The sequence below is a fragment of the Natator depressus genome, chromosome 2 (assembly GCF_965152275.1).
Source record: "Natator depressus isolate rNatDep1 chromosome 2, rNatDep2.hap1, whole genome shotgun sequence".
NCBI lineage: Eukaryota > Metazoa > Chordata > Testudines > Cheloniidae > Natator > Natator depressus.
Window position 1 is genome coordinate 208,678,916 of NC_134235.1, and position 17,635 is coordinate 208,696,550.

The window sequence follows — 17,635 nt, forward strand, 5'->3', positions numbered from 1 at the left end:
TGGCTGGTGGCCCCAGGGAAGTTCCAGAAGACTAGAAGAAAGCTAATGTTTTGCCAGTTTTTAAGGAGGCTAAACAGTATGACCTAGGTAATTAAAGGTATGTCAGCCTAACATCAATCCCACACAAGATAATGGAACAGCTGATACAGGAGTCTAGCATTAATTATATTACTTTCCTTTAGTTCTTTATTAATAATCAACATGGGTTTATGGCAAATAGATCCTGTCAAACTAACCTGATATCTTTTTTGATATTACAAATTTGGATAAAGGTTATAGTGTTGATGTAATATACTTAGATGTGACATTTTGATTAACATGGCACATATGAAATGGATTAAAAACAGGCTAACAGAGGTCTCAAAATATAACTGAATAGTGAATCGCCATGAAGTGAGTTTGTTTCCAATAATGTCCTGCATGGAGCCATTCTTGGCCCTATACTACTTAACAGTTTTATCAACCACACAACACACAAAAATCATCACTGATAAAGTTTTCAGATGACACTAAAATTGGGGCAATGATAAATAATGACGAGGACAGATTACTGTTTCAGAGTGATCTAGATCACTTGGCAAACTGGGCACAAGCAACAAATATTTTAATATGGCTAAATGTAAATGCATATATATGGGAACAAACAATGTAGGCCATACTTACAGGATGGGGGACTCTATCCTGAGAAAAAAGAAAAGGAGTACTTGTGACACCTTAGAGACTAACCAATGTATTTGAGCATAAGCTTTCATGAGCTACAGCTCGATGAAGTGAGCTGTAGCTCACGAAAGCTTACGCTCAAATACATTGGTTAGTCTCTAATGTGCCACAAGTACTCCTTTTCTTTTTGCAAATACAGACTAACACGGCTGTTTCTCAGGATAGGTTTCAGAGTAAGTGACTCAAAGAGATTTGGGGGTTGTGGTAGATAAGATGAACACGAGCTCCCAGTGTGATGCTGTGGCCAAAAGTGCTAATGTGATCTTGGGATACAAAAATGGAGGAACTTCAAATAGGATTCTCGTGCAAACCCTATATTTGGCACTGGTGTGACTGCTGCTGGAATACTGTGACCCGTTCTGGTGCCCACAATTCAAGAAGGATGTTGATAAATTAGACAGGGTTCAGAGAAAAGCCACGAGAACGATTAAAGGATTTGAAAACATGCCTTATAGCGATAGACTGAAGAAGCTCAATCTATTTAGCTTAACAAAGAGAAGGCTAAGGGGTGTCTTATTTACAGTCTATAAGTACCTACATGGAGAACAAATATTTAATAATGGGCTCTTCAATCTAGCAGACAAAGGTATAACACAATCCAATGGCTGGAAGCTGAAGCTACACAAATTCAGACTAGAAATAAGGTACATTTTTAACAGTGTGAGTAATTAACCTTTGGAACAATTTACCAAGGGTTGTGGTGGATTCTCCATCACTGAATTTTTAAATGATGACTGGATGTTTTTTCTAAAAGAGATGCTCTAGGAATTATTTTGGGGAAGTTTATGGCCTATGCTATACAGGAGGTCAAACCAGAGGATCACAATGGTCACTTCTGGCCTTCGAATCTATGAATTAAAGATTAATAGCTTTCAGAAAGGGTGGGTGCAAAGGTGAGGGAGAGAAAAAGGGAGCATCTTTCCTACTTCCACCTCACACAGAGCCATCAATCAAAGCCCTGCCACATACACCCCTTCTCCCACGACAGCTGTCCCAGTTTTTTTTCCCCACATTAAGAGGTGTGATCACTGTCATCAGTAGCTCCGGCACAAACTATGCTTGATAACATCTTATCCATGGATGTGTAAACCTCACTAGGTTACAAAGCTGGGCTACAGAAGTGAAGCTGAATAAAGGAGGTTTCAGAGTAACAGCCGTGTTAGTCTGTATTCGCAAAAAGAAAAGGAGGACTTGTGGCACCTTAGAGACTAACCAATTTATTTGAGCATGAGCTTTCGTGAGCTACAGCTCACTTCATCGGATGCATACTGTGGAAACTGCAGAAGACATTATATACACAGACACCATGAAACAATACCTCGTCCCACCCCACTCTCCTGCTGGTAATAGCTTATCTAAAGTGATCATCAAGTTGGGCCATTTCCAGCACAAATCCAGGTTCTCTCACCCTCCGCCCCCCCACAGACAAACTCACTCTCTTGCTGGTAATAGCCCATCAAAAGTGACCACTGTCTTCACAATGTGCATGATAATCAAGGTGGGCCATTTCCTGCAGAAATCCAGGTTCTCTCACCCCCCCCCCACACACACAAACTCACTCGCCAGCAGGAGAGTGAGTTTGTGTGTGTGGGGGGGGTGAGAAAACCTAGATTTGTGCTGGAAATGGCCCACCTTGATTATCATGCACATTGTAGGGGGAGTGGTCACTTCGGATGAGCTATTACCAGCAGGAGAGTGAGTGTGTGTGTGTGTATGGGGGTGGGGGAGTGAGAAAACCTGGATTTGTGCTGGAAATGGCCCACTTTGATTTTCATGCAGGTTGTAAGGAGAGTGGTCACTTTGGATAGGCTATTACCAGCAGGAGAGTGAGTTTGTGTGTGTGGTTTTTGGAGGGGGGTGAGGGGGTGAGAGAACCTGGATTTCTGCAGGAAATGGCCCACCTTGATTATCATACACATTGTGAAGACAGTGGTCACTTTTGATGGGCTATTACCAGCAAGAGAGTGAGTTTGTCTGTGGGGGGGCGGAGGGTGAGAAAACCTGGATTTGTGCTGGAAATGGCCCAACTTGATGATCACTTTAGATAAGCTATTACCAGCAGGAGAGTGGGGTGGGAGGAGGTATTGTTTCATGGTGTCTGTGTATATAATGTCTTCTGCAATTTCCACAGTATGCATCCGATGAAGTGAGCTGTAGCTCACGAAAGCTCATGCTCAAATAAATTGGTTAGTCTCCAAGGTGCCACAAGTCCTCCTTTTTTTTTTGTGAATAAAGGAGGTAACCTTTAATAAATGGTACAGATTTGTGAAGTCTAACAGTTCAAACAGGATATAAACTTAAAACAAAACAAAAAGACTGGCTCTTAGAGGCAGACTGCGGGCCCAGAGGACGGGGCTAGTTCCACGTGCCAGTGTATTACTAGATAGTCACTAAGCGGGGGGGGTCAATGATCTGACTTGTGGATAGAGGGTGGAGATACACTTTAAATCAAATAGGGTTTACATGCTTAATAGGACTGGATTGAATATACCTATAATAGCCATAGTTTCTGGATTATTCAATTTATTATATGGAAATGTTTTTTTCATGCGTAAGTAATTCAGTGTTAATCTAAATTTAAGATAACAGCAAAGGAGACTACTGAGTATTAATTCAGCTTGCTCCAAGTTGCTGAACTTCACATCACATAAGTGACATACCTGAGAACAGAAATGTAACCAGGAAGTCTAAAAGTCAAAATATAAACCACTCAAAAGGAACACTGAACTGCATCAATGTCCTCCTAGGAACCTGACACCCAGCACTGATTTTGCAGCAGTCCTTAGCTTAATAAAGGATGTGAAAAAGGTCCCCATCATCCTTTATAGAGATATACAAGCAATATACTATGCATACTACAGTTTGATCAAGTTGTCAAGGCAGCAGTACATAGCTCAAATCTACCTACACACACATTATTTTTGTTCAACTGAAAATTCAGAAGAAATTTCTTACCTGCTGATCTTTGTTCAATGCCAAACAAGCACAGGAGACGGAAAACTGGACAATGAACACTAGCAAGAGGATAATCATGTACTGAAGAAACACAGTTAAGGTTACATTTTCAAAGGAATTTTAGGTAAGCAAAGCACATGCTTAACAGTTACATGCAGAGTCAAGTATGTACATAAATGGTGCTTAAGAATATAAAAACTATTGAGCATCTAAATGGGAGGGCTTGGCCATCTTTTGGAATGTATAAGTAAGCTATAAGGAATAAGTAAGAGCTCAACCAGACAATGCTTTATGATACACGTTTAAAAAAAAAAAAATCTAGTTGCAATGCTTTGTATTTGTTTTCTATAAGTCACATGATTTTAAATTCTTTATTTCCCACATATTAAAATGTTACAAGGACTGGATCTGGGACTTTAATTCAAATACCCAATTTAAATTTTATTTTGATATTTCCTGCAACTACACAAGCTACATAAGGTTCACTCTTGCTCTACTTTAAGGCATTACCAGAACAGCCTCTTTGTGATGGAATAGCTGCCTCATACTTGACAGACACTTGTCTTCCTCAATGACTCTTTAGACCACAATATTTCCCAATGCAGAGCAGATTTTACAATTAAAGGAGACTAAGTTCCAAACAAGTCTGTTTCTAAATCAGATATTCCTTTTAACTGCAGGAGAGCCCATAGGACTTAGTTTAAACGCTTAATATTTACTAGAGCAAAGCTGTAACCACGGAAATAGAATAAATGGTGATCCTCAGGAAATATCTTTCTTGTATCAAACATCTCCTGTATGTGTGTTCAAGTGGTTTTGGTGGTTTGATTACAATCCAGGCCTGTACACAGCTGGGGAAAAAAGAAAAAAAAAAAGAGCTAAACTCAATTGTAAAAGTGACTTTGCAGCAAAACATGGCTCTGTAGTAGTGTCACCTTATATTCATGTGCTGCACCAGAACACGTACGTTTTCCAAGGGTTTCCTACAGGCATCTGCAGCACAGAAGCAACAGAACTTTACTGTAGCTGCAGCAGTGCCCATAACCCCGAAAGTCTGGAATATTTGTGTCCTCTAGAATAGATGCAGTCTGCCATATATCCATTAAGAATTGGCTAAGATACAGAAGCAACCTTCCCCCCTTTGTCCTTCTCTCCTCATCCAGCTACAGATAGGCATGGGACTAGGCTAGACTGAATACATTTTAACTTTGCAAGGAATACTCAGGTCCCAGCTGCCCAGAAGATCATGTGAACCCATAATTATGTCTGTTTTTAAAACCCACCTGTGTGGGCTAGCCACCATGCAGCAATCTCTCTTGCTTGCCACACTTATACATAACGTGGAACTCATAACTGTAATATAAAGCACTAACTAATCAGGCAACTGCTCTATTTATAGGATATACAGCCTCCCGAGGGATCTTCTTGCATCCTGCATGTCCCATGCCTTTTCCTTTAAAAAAGGAAGGATTGGGGAAGAATGAGTGCAGGGAAAAAAAAAAAAAAAATCTTACCATCTCTGAAAAATTGTGTTTATTTTGATAAGGTAAAAGCTAACTGTGGAGACTAGTCTGTATGGAGTCACCACCGCAATGGAAAAGCAGTAGATAAATGCTTTTCTTAGTGGTTTGAACAGATGTGCAAGAGCAGAGCTGTAAAAGGCTGAAGATCCACTGCATAATCTATGGTCCTTTATGTACTAAGGAGCGACTCCTAGAGGTTGTCTAAGGAAAAATATTCAAAATTGATAAAAAAAGGTATGTTTGGAGAGAAAATAGTGAGCTCTAACTCTGCTGCAATACACTGGACAGAATGGAAAAATATTTAGCCAGAACAAGGAATGTTCATTTGTCTTTTAATGCCTATTTAATCTATTTATTTGTATTAAAGCAACAGCCAAGAACCTGACTAAAGGATCAGGACCCCGTCATGCTAGGTGCTTTACAGACAAAGCAAAGAAAAGAATCCCTGCCCCAGAGAACATTTATCTGCTGACCTTGTTAACAAGATTGCAAATTTAGATCAGCAATAAATTGTGATGCAGAGGACCATCTGCAATCATTTTGATCAGACAGCTGACCTAAAAGTGGGAAGTTCCATACTCCCATTGCTAATCCCAGACTCAAAGTTAGCAAGGGTTTAAATGACAGATTTTCTGTGTACAAAGCAGTTAATTTTCCAGGCAGTCTTAGTGGGTAGGCAGCACCCTTTGTTCAAACATTCTTTTTCCTTAAGTGACTCAGAGTCTCACCTTATTACAGAAGGTAACCTGAACCTGCATAAAACTTACACAGGAGACAATACAGGGTCTTACTTCTCTTGGTTTCTTAAATCTGTTTTTTAAAATGAATCATACTGAAAGGGAAAAAAAACCTTATTTTTAAATATTGAAGAGGCAAGTTTTGAAAATTTGTAATTAGTTTCCTGTCGTTCATTGACAGATTTGTATACTTCTGGAAATTGAACTATTGTTTTAGCAAAATTAAAAAAGTCACTTTATTTTTCATTAGTGGACTGCACCCAAAAAATCAAAGTTGGAGCTGATGAAGCTTTACCCCCCGCCCAAACCCCAGAACGAAAGCTAAATACAGTTATCATGATTTAATCATGGAGGGCATCACCATAAACTATTTACATAGTGCCAACAGAGCACGTTGTCAATACAGCATTAGACAAAGTCCATGCTGGGACCCCCAAGAGCCTCTCGGTGCCATCTGGCAAAGGGTTCACTGATCCGTAACAGCAACTGCTATCAGGCCTGACAAACTCACTACACTCAACACACTGCTTTCATAGTATACATCCAAAGAGGATCAAGTGCAGTATCTAATAAAAGTGTATGTCCTACTGATCATCTTTGTGATATGTATGGGTGGGTGATATTTAAGATATATGTATGTACTGAAATTGTATTTTAGAATCTGTGTCCCATACAGGTCTGACAAACAGGTTTTGCCAGACAAAGATGTAGCTTCACCTGTCTGCCTTGGTTCACACATAAAGTAAGCATTGTAAGCCAACACAATGGAAGTCGGTCAACACACATCAACACAAAGATGTGAAAGCAACACGGAACCAGCACACTAGGGCAGTGGTCTCCAAACTGAGGTGCGTGAGATGATCCCAGGGGGTGCGCGGCAGTAGTAGTGCTGCTGGGCCACACTCAGCTGTTTTCTTCTTCGGCGGCAGCTCTGCACGTCCATGGCTGGTGTTCCCCTCCGGCGGCCCACCTGTGGCAGGTCGTCTTCTGTCGGCAGCACGTCTGCGGCAGGTCACTCTGTGGGTACGCGAGCCAAAAAGTTTGGAGACCACTGCACTAGGGAATAAACCACAGGGGTCATCCTGACTCTAGGGACAAAAACAGTGGATTTGGGGGTGTAACAAAGCAGCAAGAGAACATGTTTTTTATCCTTCACTGAAGTACCAAAAAGAACAGGTGGATCCTAGTCATGTTGATTGGTGAGGCTGAGAGATTGCTTTAGACAAAGATTTTAGCTTTTTAAAGTTAAGGTTTGACTCTAAGGATCGTGTTATACTTTGTTTTATATGTAACCATTTCTGTTTCCACCTGTCAGCCTTACTCACTGTCTTGGGTCGTGGCTTTTGATAATAAAACTTAAGATTGTTTTTACTATAAATATATCTCAGTGATGTGAGGTTATCAAGGATCTGCTCCTGCACTGAACTGTGTGTTCCTTGGGGGACAGCAAATCCGGTAATTTCTGTGGGTGTCAAGTTAGAGGGACTGGATGCTGCAGTGGGGTGTTTTCAGTGGTGCTTGGATACACCTATTGTTAACCTGCAAAACAGAGTCCTTCAGAGATTGTTTGTGTGGCTAATGGTGTTAGGGAGCTGACACCCAGTTAAGCACCGGCAAGTCTTTCTCTCACTGAGGCAGGAGGGTAACAAGGAGACTGTCAGTCCTGGGCGCCCCGAGAAAGTGTCTTACATGCTCAATTCTAATTCAGGCTGACAAAGGACTAGATGTGAATGAAAACAAATGGAGGCTGAATGAAATAGGTGTAACCCGCTTCATAGAGATCCAAAGATCCAATTGGTGCCTGAGAAATATCTTAATTTCCCTATAATAAATTCAGGGGAACCAGTTACACAGGGCTGTCATCTGACTCCACTACAACACATTTGAGTTTACTTTAACCTAGAGTTAGAACTGTGTTATAATTAGGTCAGGGGACAAACATGCAGTAAAAGTCTCCTGTGACTGTTATAGATGTAATGTAGATGAGTCCTTGACAGAAGTAACATTCTCATCATACAAATAAAAAGGAAGCAAGAGGTTTTTAAAACAAAAAACACCACACACCTACAGTGGATGAAGGGAAGCATTACGGAGAACTAATTTTGGGCACAAACTGGGAAGGAGTGTTGGGGCACCTTTTTGTTCTGTGTTTGTATAGCACCTAGCACAATAGGGTTCTGGTCCACAACTAGGGATTACTCTCTCACACACACACCACTACAACTTGTGTTTGTAAATTTTCAATCAAAGGATACAAAGAAGAGTAACACCTGATGGTGTTTGACTGCACCGATCAATCCAACCAAAGCAATAAGGAACAGAAAGATCCCCACTGCAATTGCCACGCCAACTACTCGGAAACTAGAAATGAGGCCAAAGCCTATACCCCATGCTGCAATTCCAATCAGCAGCAGGCTGACCAGCTAGAAGGAGGGGGAGGGGGAGAGGGAGAGAGAGAGAACAAACAAACCACAATTAGTATCTAAACAAAAAATAGTAGAGATTGCTAGTGCTCCTAGCACTAATGTTTCTTGAAATTGAAAGAGGATACTTCCTCTCCCTACCACTGAAAAAACTCAAGTCCAAAATATGAAGTTAACAATTTAAAAATTAGCTCCTGTAGAGTTCTCTCGTTCATAATGTGCAAGTGTACATTTACCTTTCAATATTGTGAATGTGAGGTCTGTTCCAACACATTCCATCCTCAGTTTAAGACCAATGTCTCATACCAGAGACACCAATATAACAATGGGGATTATAATAGAGTTGAGCATGCATCTGAAACAAGGATTAACAGCTTTATACCACAGATTGAGAAATAAATTAGAGTTCCAAATACCTTGTGAGAAATACAAGGTCTATTTAAAGAAACAGGATATACTTGGCTCCGTTGCTACGTGAACAAGTTGGAAAAAAAATACCATACTTTCTAGACATATAGTCCAATCAGCACTACATCAGTGTTCAACATTTTCTGAATTGCTGATGTTGGGACAATACACGTTTACAGAGATCAAATGCAAATATGCTGTTAGAGTAGCATGTCAAATACAGCAGACTTGTCCTCACTGAATGTGCCTTTGGGAAGACAGCTTTACTATGAAGCAAAGACTACTCTAATAATCACAGCAAATTCAAAACGCTCTCAGTAAGCAGTTTCCTTCCTTTCGAAGGGTGGTATTCTGAAAATGCAGATTGTGGTTCAGCTAGTTTACTGGAAGTATTGTTTTATGAGCAGGAAGGTCCAGCCTTTCCTGTGTTCAATCTAACACAAAGAAAAGTGTTGGAGCCATGAAAAACTCCAGGATCTCTAGATCTGGGATGGGATATGAAGGAGGGAAGTAGATCACAAATAATCAGAGCCCTGAACAAACTATGAAAGGAGCTGGGGGGGGGGAAAAAAAAAAGGGTCTCATGTTTTTTTTTTAAAAAAAAATAATAAATAAATAAAAAATTGAAAACTGGAAGTGTTCTCAGTTTCTAAAACCTGGTCTTGCCAAAAGTAATTCACAGTTTTGTAATTAAGTGCAGCTGTAAGTATTTTGCCTAGTACAACTATTTGATTTTACTAATCACATAAATGCAATCTGAGTGCTACACGTGGCTTTCAATTTTCATTTAAACAAATTTACAGCAAGACATCTTCATGCTCCCTCCTCAACCCCAAACAAAAGATTTCCAACCCATCCTCAGTTCCAACATAGTTACCTAGGGCCATTTTTAAAAGGTATGTATTCAGAAGTCCCACTATGGAAGTTCAAAAAAAAAAAAAAAAAAAAAAATCACATAGGCCCCGAAATACCATTTTTGACATATATAAATCCCTTATGTCACTAAGGGCTTGTCTACAGGGGGCATAAGGGAAAATTAATCCCAACTAATTAAGGTGTGAATTTGAAATGGATTAGTTAAACTGCCTTAAACTCCTGTATTAACACCCTCATTGAGAATTAAAATGGCCTTCATTCAGTTTAGTTTAATTCACTTCCAAAATGAATTAAGAGAAGCCAAATTAAGGCCACTTTAACTCTGAAAAACAGCGTCCACACGGGGATTTAATGCTGTTTAACTAATCTGGTGTCTTGGATTTTTCCTTTTACTGAACTAGGCTTAGGATAAAACTAGGTAAGCAAGACTCTGAATGACACTGGCAAACTGCCCAGTGTCTCTCAAGGCCTTTTTCTGAGGAGGTAAGGAATTTGTTCTGTATTGATTTTCATAAAGAAAGACAATAAAAAGTTCAAAAAGGTAAAGATACACCTTGCATAAGTCTCTGGAGATCCCATGAAGCATGTGATATTCAAAACAATTATGCAATTTTCTAATAGGTCTAAGCTGCAAGACCAGACAATGTTACATAGACGTGTTGGGGGTGGGGGATATCAGTAATAAACTAGGAAAAGACATACATGAGTAGGGAAAGGAGGGAGGAACAGGACAGGGGGAGGGAGGGAGGGAGGGAGGGAGGGAAAAAGAGGGTGTATTAGGCGGAATAGAGGTCTGGCATTCTGTAAGCCATCAACATTTTTTTAATCCAAGTTTATCTAGAAACAGGGTCCAAATTTCTTTGAAATCATAATTTAAAGCAACCTGTAAGAGAATTTGCCAATTTAGTAATATTACTTGTACAAAGGATGAAAACCCAGCTGTACTGAAGTCAATGGAAGTTTTGCCACTGACTTCAGTGGAGCCAGGATTTATTACAAGATATGCTACCTCTCTAGTAATATGCAGCAGGTAATTCTCAAGCTATACATCAAATAACGAGAGAAGAAAATGAAATGTAATGTACTCAACTTTGGAACAAATTCAACCAGGAAGGATCATTTACTATACAGCATATCTCGTTGGGTCATAAGAGGAAGCCACTGTTCTCCTCAATTAAAAACTTTCAACTGTAAGTATATTCTTCAAGTACCATTAAATGTATCTTTACTTTTGATGGCAGTGTATTAAGACACACGCCAGCACAAATACCCAAACAATTAAACAATATAGTATAGAGTAAGTGGGTCTATTTTTAGTTTATTTCCATTTGGACTGTGACTGTAGTAATAAGTACAAGTGGAATGTAGTAAAGTCCAGTTTACTCAAGTGGGCAGCATTCATACGTAAGCAGAAACTTTCCAGAATGAAGGACAGCTTGTGGCACTCCTCTTAGAACAGGCTAGTGCAATCAGGCTCTCATTCTCCCCTACTCAAATCCCTGGTGTCTCTGAAGAGAGCAAACAAAGATGCCTTAGGAAAGTCTGGTGGTGATGATTAAGGCTACAGTTTGGCCAAGGAGATTATGGGGAATCAAACTCATTTGTGATTTTAATACAGAACTTCTTTAATATGATCCAACAGTTTAAATTCCAGGGTATTACTAATTAAGAGGTCTCTTGGTTTTTGGTACTGTTTCTCTCCCTCTGTGTGTGAAACTTGCAAGCTGCTAATTGCGTTAGTACATTCTAAGACAGAGTCTGTTCTCAAAGCAATTCACAGAGAGAGAGACCCAAAGCAATACCCTAAACAGAACCAGCACCCAGAGACTCCCCGCCCTTTTGTTGTATTAACAATTGTGATTAAAATAGAGGTAGAGGATGTATGTGGATAATAACTGAATGATCAGGGGGGTGCCAGCCTAAGAATCCAGTGTCCATCGGCTGAAGAAGGCGTCAAGTGGAAATAACCAGAGGACCCCTGGAGGGCAGACTGGAATCCACCCAACAGCCTCAAGAATGGGAGAACCAAAGAACAAAATAACATCTAGCAGCACGGAGCTGTCAGGAATGTGCTAACACCATGATGAAGCAATTCCCATAGACTGGCATAGGAAGAAATTCCTATAAAAATAGACTCTAAAAAGTGACAACTTTGGGGTCTGATTCTGCAAACCAACTTCCAGGAGCATCAGATGAGCATCTGACAAGGCCCTGCTCCCTCCTCATGTCCAGGCCACCTGGCCAGTGGCTTGGCATGAGCAACTCTAAGGCTGGTAACTATGATAACAACCTTGCAGAACCTGTGTGTGTGTGTGTTTATATGAATGAATGTGTAAATAAATATGAGATTGAACGGAATGTTATAGCTATAACAAACTGCTGACTATGATTCTTTCTGTATTCACAATAAATGTGGTATTTTGCCTTTTTCCCTTTAATAAGATCCTGCTGGTTTTTAATTTATTGGTATAACAAGATTGTGGAATCCGTGACTTCAGCCCGCAGCAGCTGGGAGCTGGTAGTCCCACCTCCCATGGTGGCCGGGAGCTGGGGGTCCCCCCACAGCTCCTCAGCCAACACGGGCTGTGGGGGGGGAAGGGTGGGGGCAAATCTCCTAGAGCTCCCCAGCTGCCACAGGCAGAGGTCCCTAACAGCTCCCAGCCTCGGAGAAGGGGCCACAGCTCCCAGGCACGGCAGGGCAGGATGCTCGACCCTCCTACCTCTCTGTTTTGTCATGGACCTTTTTAGTAAAAGTCACGGACAGGTCACGGCTTCCGTGAATTTTTGTTAATTGCCCATGACCTGTCCGTGACTTTTACTAAAAAAGTCCATGACAAAAATCGTAGCCTTAGTGATGATTGCTTGTTCAATGAAAAACTGGACAGAGACTAAATGCATTTCAGAAACATTTATCAGATGACAACTTTCAGTCATCATTAACAACCTATACTGCTGCAGCTGCAAGGTCTTCTGTGTAGCTGCTCTACACTGGCAGGAGAGAGCTCTTCTGCCGCCATAATCAAACCACCCTCAATGAGCGTCTGTCGCCAACACAACACTGTCTGCACCCCGGGGGGGGGAGGGGGGGTTCCCCCCGCCAGCCCAGAACCGAAGCATGTAAACTTACCTTCATGGGGCCCTGGATAATTGCCCTGCATTTGCGACCCCCCTAAACCTATCGTGCAACCCCCCCCAGGTTGAGAAACGCTGATCTAGGTGAGTTGAGTACACAATGGAAGGCATGTTGAGTACCGCCAGGGGTATGCGTACCCCTAGTTGAGAACCACTGCTATAGATTCATCAATGTCTATTAGAAAACGTAAAGAGCCTGGAATGTGTTTTCTGTTCCTCTGCATTTAATCTGAGACATCTCAAATTCATAGGCCACTCTTGCATCATATGGAAATTAAGGCTAAATGAATTCAGTTCTTTAGCTAGCTGTGATTAAAACTCCTATCAGCCCCTGCCTACCTCCTTCCTCCTGCACAGCTAAGGGGAAACGGTCCTGCCTGTCTCCTGAACCAGGAACTGGCTGAATTATGTTTCGAAGCAGCAGCAATTGAGAAGCTGAAGCAGTAATCAGATGACAAGAAGGGAGCTGGAGTAAAAGTGAACTTGGAGAAGGAACCACATGCAGACTTCTGCATGGAACAGACGGACACTGCCAGACATTACAGATTGTCGGTCCGTGTGGGCCTTATAGGGGAGCAGCAGCTGAGCAGGGAACCAGTACAGAGGGGCCCAAATGAAAGTATGGCCTGGAAACCTGCAAGCACCTATTGGCTTGGAACAGAGACTGGACTGGAAAGGGCACCCTGGACACTAGGCCTGGAGAGCCCTAACTCTTGAGTGGACTGCTCCAGGAACCCAAACAAGAATCGCTTTTGCTCACTTTGAACTGTGACTTCTTAAGCCTCTGTACCAAAGATATCTGCCACCTCTTTTTCCTGCCAGTCCTAGCTAAATGCCTTTTCCCTTAGCCCAGTAACCACTCAGACACATGGCTAGTACCCACAGGACCTACACCTGAAGCACCTACAGCAGTGGTCCCTAGACTTTTGAGGGCAGTGCCCCCCCTTCCCCCTGTCCACAACCCCCCCTTCCAACTCCCCCCCCCCCCCCCCGAGCTCGGAGCAGCTGGGGGGGGGGGGGAAGGGGAGAGGAGATGTGGCCAGGGTAAGGGGGCTAGGGCCGGGAGTGGGGCCAGTATCCGAGCCGCAGCCAGGGGCAGGATCGGAGTCGCAACTGGGATGTGATGGGGGCTGGCAGCCGGGGCTGTGTGCATCTCCACTCCGGGGCTGGCCCCAGCCCCAGGTGGAACAAGCAGTGCCACAGTCATGCTCCCAGCCAGGTGCAGAGCCGTACCGAGCTGGGGCTGTTGCTGGGGCCAGGGCCAGGGTCAAATCAGAGCTCGGTGGGAGGAGGAGCTGGGTGGCACTCTTCCCCCATGGGGGCTGCCCTGAACCCACTGTGCCCCCCAAAGGGCCTACCATACCTTCATAGGGTGGCACGTCCCACACTTTGGGGTCCTCTGACCTACAGTATGTACCTTCAAGTGACAGCACACCTGGCACACTACTGGCACTGTAGGTGTTTGGGGTATTGAGCAACTTCCTATCTCATTTATATAGTAGCCCACCTGTAATGTTGACTTTAGCTAAGATTTTCTCCAATATCACTCTCCATTAAAGTTTGTGTGTGTACTGAAGCAGCTATAATGAAAGGACTGGTTGACTCACGGGGATTGGTAACAGGCAGTTTCACCTGTAGGTCACTTGTTTAACTAAAGGAGTGATCAAAGCCTAGTTACTAAACAACCTTGTGACGTGACAGGCAATATATGTGAAAGGAGATAGGAATGCTGCAAGTCAGAAAAGCGGGTTGTGCCGTTGGCATGACAGTCCAGCTTAACTATGTACAATACTTGCTAGTTCAGAGCAAGTTGGGTTTGCTGCTTTTAACTCAAAGAATAATCCCCTTTTCAGAGGAATTGTAACAGAAATGCCTCTGACGTTTAAACCATGTTTTGTATACAGGTGTCAGAGGACCATTTATTTTTTGCAACTGTTAGAAAATTTAGGTGCCTGTATTTTCATCATTGTTGCCAACTTGAGACACTTGGTACCATATTTTCAAAACAGCTGAGGACCCAGTCCTCATGTTCTTTTCCACAGGAAATTGAAGGGTGGGGTAGCATAAAGGCAGCTTTAAGCCACCTTTGTGCCTCCTATATTCTGGGCCTTGCTAGGAGCCAGCCTAAAGGCTGCTCTAAATTGTGCTGATTTGTAAAAGCTGTCTAGGGACAATTATGCTGGTTTAAAAGAGCCAGACTATATTGCACTCCATGCCCCTCCCTCCTACTCTTGATTTTCCCCCTGTAGCTGTACTGGCAGCTATACACCAATCACTTCCTTTCACTGAGGAGATTTCTTGGAGACCTGTTTCCTCCCTCTTTATATCATCAGAAAGGAGGTGGATAGTGCAGCAGAAATCTGGCCCAGGTGTGTCTTAGACTCCACTCCCAAATATCGAGGCACACAAAATTAGTGAACCCTTTTGATATTTTGACATTAAGTTTAGTAACCAAATGACTGTTCGGTTACAACTAGTCACCTTTTGTGACTCAAATCTTCAAACTCTCATCAAAAGTACAGTGCTGCACAAAATGTAGAAGAATATATAGCAGCCACAGGCAAGCAAACCGTCACAAACCTACGCCCATCTGCTAAACCAAAACCAGATTCTGAGGTCTTGTTTTGACCACCTCTTGTTTCATCCAAGTGTTTGAAGATTCCTCAAGACAGACAACTCTGGCAGCGTTGCCTATATAGCCAAAACCATGATTTATTAGAAATCCTACATCATTTCCATACCAAAAGAGATAAAACAGGGAGTGCAGGCTGCTGGCAAGTCCTAATAACTCCACAATTCTTGTAACAGCTCCTCATGCTACCCCAGACCTGTATGTGGGGTCACAGTGAGTTTAACACTAGCAGTTTACTACAGATTTAAATTAAAAAAAAAAAAACAAAACAAAAGCCAATGGAGGTTTACTTTTTACCTGCTTGAGCAGCCTTTCCACCACACAGTAAAGTCTGATCTCATGTTCTGGCATCTCTATAGCTAAATACAGACACCGTGCTCTGCTTAAGCTATTGCCAGTTAATACGGAACCTGAAATATCAGAAGTTGCCGGGCTCCCCACCAGTATCTGACAATTATATAGGAAATGGAATTGACATTAAACCTTGTAATAGACTGATGTATGGTAAATCCAAGTACATTTCCAGGTTTGTCACATGAATCTTAGAAATATTCCTAGGCCCTCTGTAGCCAATGTTATGCACTATCAAATGTGCACAAAGAAACTAGTGACAAGAGCATGCAATGGATCAATATGATTTAGTTTAGGTTAACAAGAATATTTACTAAATATTTAGAAGCAGCTTCTGTATCATCATTTTGTATAGACATAAAAACTGAGTCCATCTTATAAAGCTACCTTCAAAGTTACCTTGGGTGGAGAAGGTGTTAGATATGGGGGAAAACAGTATATCTACGAATATCAAAGAGATAAGATGAGGTAGGGCTATTCAGTACAAGCAGTTGCTGTGTAAACCTCCCCTTACTGTCTTGGCACTGCACACCCAAGCTTTTTAATTAAAGACATTAAAAACTCTTGAGTGGAGTTGCCAACCATAACAAGTAGTGTGGACATTAGTAGCTGCTTATCTACGTCACAGGTTGAGAAATTCATTTTCATATTAACTCAAATGGAAATTTGCTCTGTTCTCCTACAGACTATGAACTAACCCATTACCCCATAAGAACTTGTCCCATCCTAGCACAAAGTTAGAGTAGTCCTCTGGTTGCTCTAACTTATTCCTGACTGCACATGACTCCAAGAAGCCATTGAAACAGTGAGAAATCACTGGGAAATAGGTACACCTGCCCCTCTTTACCCTGGGAAAATCCACTGTGCCAAGGGTAAGGAAGGGGTGGCAAAGAAACTGACACGGTGGCTCTTCTTGGCTACACTAGGATCTCCAATACAGAGGGAATCCTTGAAAAGGGGACAGATTCACTAGCTTTGCATTGGAAGATATTTTCCCCATGATGTAGTCCACCCGCAATTGGCTAATGCTTTGCTATTAGCCATGTTCCTTGTTGTCAATAGCCAGGCTGGCAAAGGGTTGTCTTCTCAATATGAGAATTTCTGTCCTCATCCAAGATCTTTTATGAAATTCAGAGCAAATTTTATTTTCAGGTTATATTGGGAGATGGGGAAAGGGAACCTGTTGAAAAACAGAAAAAGGAATCCAGCATTAATCCAGTAATTACAACAGCTGTAGTTACTATAATCCATCAGCACAACAGGCAGTGTTATAGAAATATGGAGCTGTCTGCAAAGCATGACATAATTTCAAAGTAATACTAAAGTATAAGACAGTTTTACATACCCTCAGTAGATAAACGTGAGCTCAGTTACAAACCACTATCAGATATTTGGTATTTTCCATTGATTAAACAAACAAGGTGCAGTTACATCATGAACTCTGTACTAGCTAAAATTACATACCTTTAACTGGAAAAAAAAAATGAAGCCACATCTACAGTAAATATTTATGTAATTTAAGTAAACACATTCAATAATTTAAAAAAAAAATCCAAGTTGCAATATTGAAAGTTTTAAAAAAATTTCAAAGTTAGGTCTCTACAGTTCCTGCAGCAACAGAAATTTAACTGTTTAGGCTGTTGCTCAGAGGGTACAAGACAAGTGGTTTTTGGTGGTATGGTTGTCAGCAGGTCTTTAGTTAAATTAATCCTCACAGTAGAGCTACCTATTTAGGTTTTGATAGTTAATTGCAACTTCAATATTCCCCTTCCGATAAACTGATCAAACAAGATATTAACTGCCAGCACCTTTACTTAATCACAGTCATTAAAGAGGAACTATCTACTTAAAGAAAATCCTGTCTCATTTATGTAAGCT

General features: G+C 41.7%; 1 protein-coding gene across 3 annotated transcripts in view; it reads right to left on the bottom strand.

The window, feature by feature from the left end:
• The window catches only part of TSPAN13 (tetraspanin 13), a 76,273-nt gene that overhangs the window by 54,454 nt on the left and 4,184 nt on the right, over positions 1 to 17,635 (bottom strand). For all 3 annotated transcript variants that reach the window (XR_012638295.1, XM_074945829.1, XM_074945830.1), the window contains exons 2-3: positions 8,191 to 8,358; positions 3,676 to 3,756 (exon numbers count right to left, since the gene is read on the bottom strand). Coding sequence is in view for 2 of the 3 variants with exons in the window: in XM_074945829.1 (XP_074801930.1) it covers positions 3,676 to 3,756; positions 8,191 to 8,358 (249 nt within the window). In the remaining variant the exon portion in view is untranslated. The remainder of the gene's footprint in view (positions 1 to 3,675; positions 3,757 to 8,190; positions 8,359 to 17,635) is intronic.